The sequence below is a fragment of the Camponotus floridanus genome, unplaced genomic scaffold, assembly GCF_003227725.1.
Source record: "Camponotus floridanus strain SB8 unplaced genomic scaffold, Cflo_v7.5 scaffold169, whole genome shotgun sequence".
NCBI lineage: Eukaryota > Metazoa > Arthropoda > Insecta > Hymenoptera > Formicidae > Camponotus > Camponotus floridanus.
In genome coordinates, this window is record NW_020229291.1 from 14,325 (window position 1) to 20,455 (window position 6,131).

Consider the following 6,131-nt stretch of genomic DNA (forward strand, 5'->3'; position numbering starts at 1 on the left):
CGAAAATTAATTTCTACAATATTGCTTTCTTGAAATATAATTTGAATATTAATTTTCGAATAATGTAATATTATCCAATGTTTTTATATATTTACTTTTAATATTTATATACTTTTATATAGATTTTTGGTATGATACTGACATATGTGGTCCTAGCTTCGTCTATTCATTGAACTTGGATGATAAGCTAAACGAACAAATACGAGAAATAAATAAATAAATAATTCCGAAAAATCTGTGCTTAATATTCAGAATTGCGACTGTGTCTTGATTTTAATAAAATTATACAAGATATATGGCTCCAAAGTCCTGGACGACCTAATATTTTGGTAAATAAAGCATTTTAACTCTAATTTAATCAAGTCAAATTTCGATCTTTAAATTCCCAAATTTTTAACATCTACAGAAACTTGACAACAGCAATAAAGAAAGAAGAACAGAATAGATAAAGTTTTCCAGGATCCTGTAAGCAGAAATTTAATATTATTATTTCTTAATGCTTTTATTAACATTAAATTATTCATTAAATTATTAAACTGCTAATAAGATAAAATATTTATATTTGAACAAATAAATATTATCATATCTATAGAAAATGTTATGATAAATCTTTTTTTCTACATATTAAACATGATAAAATATATAGAATGTAAAGTGTTAAAATTAAAAATATATGAAAAACTTACCATGCAGTAGATTATATGTAAAAATATTACCAATTGATTGGCCTCCAAAAAAATAAAAGTTAGATATTGCTGATATTGCTAAAAGAGGGCTTGCTAATATACAATGAAATCTCTTAATATTTTTTGAGGATAAATACATATTCTGTATTTTATGATATTGTTTGCTTTTGCCAATTGATATCCCTATACTTTCGATCGTTATTCCAATAAAATTTAATAATGACCAGATAAAAATACTTATTTGTATTCCATGCCATATAAGAACAAAAGCAAAACATAAAAATGATGCAAACAATTTTCCAAAGCACCCATTTGACTTTTGTAAAGGGATATAAATATATCTGAAAGAAATAAAGATCAATTTATTATAATAATTAAACTCTTTTATAAAATAGACATATAAGATAGAATCTTATCGATTATATATGTTAATATTAATAAGTATAAATAATTAATAAAATAAAGTACGTCTGACAAATAAGTTGAGACATAAGATCTTAATTACATATTTACTTTATAAGAAATTTGTATAGTCCTCTATCAAAATATTTCCACATGTCGGAATATAAATGAATCCTAGCTATACATTTAGGTGGCAGTGGTGCTTTTACATCATCTAAATTACATAAAGTTTTGGAAATCCCATAGATTACAACATATTTGTTCAGAAAGAACTGCCCCATGCAATATCCCAATCCATACAATGCCCAAGGATTTAAATTTTGCGCAACCTGTAAGAGAAACAAATAAAACATACACTTGCGCAAATATAATATATACAGGGTGTCTCAAAAGTCCCGGACCGGTCGAATATTTCATGCACTTTAAAAAGAAATTTTTCAGACAAAAGTTGTATGGCTTGAAGGGGACCATCAGATGGCAATCAGGTGGCAATGATTTGACATGGGAGAGTCATTTGAAAGTTACATGAAGATTACTGTCAATTTCTTTAAAAAATGGAAATGGAATTCCTATTTTTTATTATATATTCGTGTAGCTTATTTCGAAAACTTTCCAAACACTAATTAAATATTTCTTCATTGAGTACTTTTCCAGTTATGAGGCTTGAAACCATTTCTTAATTTTACATAAATCGTAAAATATCTTGTAAAATACTCATTTTTCGATTATCTTACCTTAATAATTTTATGTACAAAATAATGAGAGGAATCAATTGGTGTAAAGAAAAAACAGTTGTTTTTAAGAAAAAATATGTAATTTGCAATTAACAATTACATATTTTTTTAAAAACAACTATGTGTTTTCTTTACGCCAATTGATTCCTCTCATTATTTTGTACATAAAATTATTAAGGTAAGATAATCGAAAAATGAATATTTTACTAGATATTTTATGGTTTATGCAAAATTAAGAAATGATTTCAAGCCTCATAACTCGAAAAGTATTTCATGGAAAAATAATTTATTATAGTGTTTTGGAAAGCTCTCAAGATAAGTTACAAGAATATGTAATAAAAAATAGGGAGTTCCGTTTAAGAAATTGACGATGATCTTCACATCAATCGAATGATCTTTCACGACTTTCAAATGACTCTCCCATGTCAAATTATTGCCACTATCTGATGGTCTCCTTCAAGCCATACAACTTTTGTCTGAAACATTTCTTTTTAAAGTGCATAATTTATGAAATATTCGACCGGACCGGGACTTTTGGGACACCCTGTATATACATGTATATACATGTATATACATGTATATACATATTTATATGTATATACATGTATATACATATTTATGCGTGAATAAATTATTACCTGAGGATGGTATTGTATAGCATTTACGTAAATAAAGTGTAGCAAAAATTCAGTGAAATATAACCAGAATATATATCTAATTAAATTTAGCACAAAAGCTTGTAATTTTTGGCAATTCCAATATCGATGCTGTTGATTAATCTAAAAATTTATTATTTTATAAACTTGTTATCAACATTATTTTCTATGATATTCATTATTTTAAAGTTTAATACGATTGTAAAAATCATACATACAGATTCAACAAACTCTTGATACAAAATAAGTGGCCCTGAAAATAATGTGGGCAAGTATAAACAATATGCTAGCCTCTCGATAAAGCTGTTTGAGTGGAGAACTTTCTTGTCAATGCTATCCATATTGTGACTGATGCTTCTTAAGTGTATCCAACACATTGTAAGCGTCAAAATATAATGCTGCTCATCGTCGAGGCCTAGCAAACTTTGAAAAGTACCATTTGGTATTTTTAATATATGTATCACAAACAGGAAGGAAACATGTATCAACCATGCTGCGTGCTTACTGCATTTATATGTTATTATGTGTAAGAAACTAGGTTGCAATAGTATACACAGTGCACTTAACGAACCCATATAATAATACAGAAAAGCTGTAGACGACAAGATATACCAAGAACACAAAATCTGCAAAATTTCCAAAATTTCTCCGTCATTTCCCTAAATCAGGCATAATTATTTCAACAAGTTACCTTGGAAATATAAGTGTATTACCATGATGTTACAATTGACTTTAATAATCTGACTGAAGAAATGATGGATGAAAATGCATGGTATTAGTCTGTTTATCAAGGCAAGCCATACACCCCACTCTTGATCAGAGATATCTCGTTTTCTTCCAATCCAACTCCATCCTCTGTCGAAATCATTGTACGCATCATAATAATCATCAAAATCTGAAAGTACAAGTTGCATGAAAATTTAATATTATTAAAATATAATTAAAAATATAATAAAATATGACAAAAATATAATAAATGTAATAAAAATATAATAAAATATAATAAAAATATAATAAAAATATAATTAAAAATATAATACATTATATATAATAAAATATAATAAAAATATAATAAAAATATAATAAAAATATAATGAAAAATATAATAAAATAGGATTATAAAATTGCATTAATTAGACTTTTTATGTCTTACAGTTATTCGATAAATAAAACTCGTATGCAGAATAAGAAATGGCACAGGACCATGCAAGGAAATAAAAATAGCTCTCATAATTGTTATTATATTTCATAGCAGTTGGTAAATTAATTATGTAAGGAAAAGAAAGATTCGTTTGGTATGCATTTTCCGTAAGTTCGTCCTGTGTTTTTGTTTCTTTGCCTCCACATGCGTCTGTTTATCAGCGTCAGTTTCACCAACTTGGTAATCCTGAAACTCTGAAATAGCCTGGGTTACGTTCAAAAACTTACTCCCAGGACAATCGTTCGATTGACCAATCAAAGGAGAAAGAATTTTTTTTTTCCTTTATCCTGATTGGTCGATCGAAAATGACTCTACTTTAAGGGAATAAATTTTAGATCGCACGGGACGATTGGACGTAAACAGAACGAAATTGATAGCAAATTCGCAAATTTATAGGTCTGGGGCTCAATTACACCTTCTGAAAAATATATCTGAAATTTTTCATTCCTCGAGATTTATGACACTTTTAAATGAAATAAGTTGATCAAAGTGCGATCAAAAATAAAAAATATGAGAAAATCTGAGATTTTTTTAAAAAAACTCAAAATTAGGATTCAAACTTCGAATTAGGGATTGCAAGAAATTCATATTTAGAATCAAAATAAATTTAAAATTTTTAAATCAAACAGGATTTATTTCATATTTATGTTAATTAGAATTCAAAATCTATTTTTAATCAAATATTCGTACATGGGAAATTGGGTTCGATTGTTCTTGGGGAAAATTTGCTTCAAAAAATGTTATTAGTTGCAACTTTAAACTCAATTTATATCAATATCTCTTCCATGTTAATATCTGGTTTTACTAAAAAATAATTAAAATTATATTCCTTATATCATATATAATAATATAAGAAATTAAATTTAATATAAATTAATATAATATAATTTAAATATATAAAAAGTATGATTTACAAGAATTCTTAGATTATTACAGCACATAAATTTTATATACAGAGTGTCCCAAAAGTTCCAGACCGGTCGAATATTTTATAAACTATGCACTTTAGAAAGAAATGTTTCAGAAAAAAGTTGTATGGCTTGAAAGGGGCCATAAGATGGTGTCATTACTTTGACCTTGAAAAGTCGTTTGAAGATCATGTAAACATCATTTTCAATATTTTAAATGGAACTATTTATTTTTTTATTGAACATTCTGGTAGCTTACGTCGAGAGCTTTCCAAAACACTCTAATTAAGTTTTCATTAAATATCTTCCGAGTTACGAGGCTTGAAATAATTTATAATTTTACATATACCATAAAATATCTTATAAAATAATCATTTTTCGATTATTTTATCTTAATACTTTTATGTACAAAATAAGGAGAGTAATCATTTGATATAAAGAAAACAAATAAATGTTTTGAAAAAAAAAATGTAATTCGCAATTAACAATTACATCTTTTTTCTTAAAAATAACTATGTGTTTTTTTTTACACCAATTGATTCCTCTCAATATTTTGTACATAAAAAATATTAAGATAAGATAATCGAAAAATGAATATTTTACAAGATATTTTACAGTATATGTAAAATTAAGAAATGATTTCAAGTCTCATAACTCGGAAAGTACTTAATGTAAACTAACTTAATTATAGTGTTTTGGAAACCTCTCGACGTAAGCTACCAGAATATTCAATAAAAAATAAATAGTTCCATTTAAAAAATTGAAAATAACCTTTACATGATCAAACGACTTTTCAGGGTCAAAGTAATGACACCATCTTATAGCCCCTTTGAAGCCATACAACTTTTTTCTGAAACATTTCTTTCTAAAGTACATAGTTTATAAAATATTCGACCGGGACTTTTGGGACACTCTGTATATAATTTATATATAATTTATATATAATTTTATATATAATTTTATAAAATTTATATTATATATATAATAATTTTATAAAATTATATATATATATTTTATATATAATATAAATTTTATATATAATATAATTATATATATATATATATATATATATATACATATATAAATATATAATTCATGTAAAAATTTTACTTTTATATAATTAAAGTTTTTAACTTGTCATTGCATTCATTTCGAATGATCAAATCACCTATTTATTTTTACAATATATATTAAAATAATAGTTAATTAAATAATCGATAATGATAAAATATAATCGATTATTTAAAGAAACACGCGCATAATTATTGTAATTAAGATACAACTGGAATGTCAAAAATCAGACTTTTCAAATAAAAGATAAAAAATTTTGTATTATTGTATTATCGTTATTAAAAACTTGTTGCTAATATAAGAGAAACGAAAGAGGAAGAGAGAAAGAGAGAATCAACTATGAAATTATGCTCAACAAATTCTGTTGCAACTAAATTCTAATTCTGTTTTGAAGTCTTAATTTGAGATATGTTTCACTATTTTTCGCTGATGTGCAAAGTGTGCAAAAGCCATATAAAAATGAGAAATGTTTT

At 25.5% G+C, this 6,131-nt stretch overlaps 1 protein-coding gene across 1 annotated transcript; it reads right to left on the reverse strand.

Annotated features, from left to right (window-relative positions):
* Positions 1 to 108: 108 nt before the first annotated feature.
* On the reverse strand, positions 109 to 4,129 carry LOC105251619 (protein-cysteine N-palmitoyltransferase Rasp). Its single transcript, XM_011258564.3, has 7 exons — positions 3,632 to 4,129; positions 3,192 to 3,373; positions 2,697 to 3,104; positions 2,461 to 2,601; positions 1,200 to 1,417; positions 687 to 1,027; positions 109 to 463 (listed from the first exon to the last, which is right to left on the reverse strand). Exons 1-7 carry the CDS (start codon positions 3,726 to 3,728, stop codon positions 378 to 380), a joined length of 1,473 nt encoding a protein of 490 aa, XP_011256866.2. The 5' UTR covers positions 3,729 to 4,129; the 3' UTR covers positions 109 to 377.
* Positions 4,130 to 6,131: the final 2,002 nt, after the last annotated feature.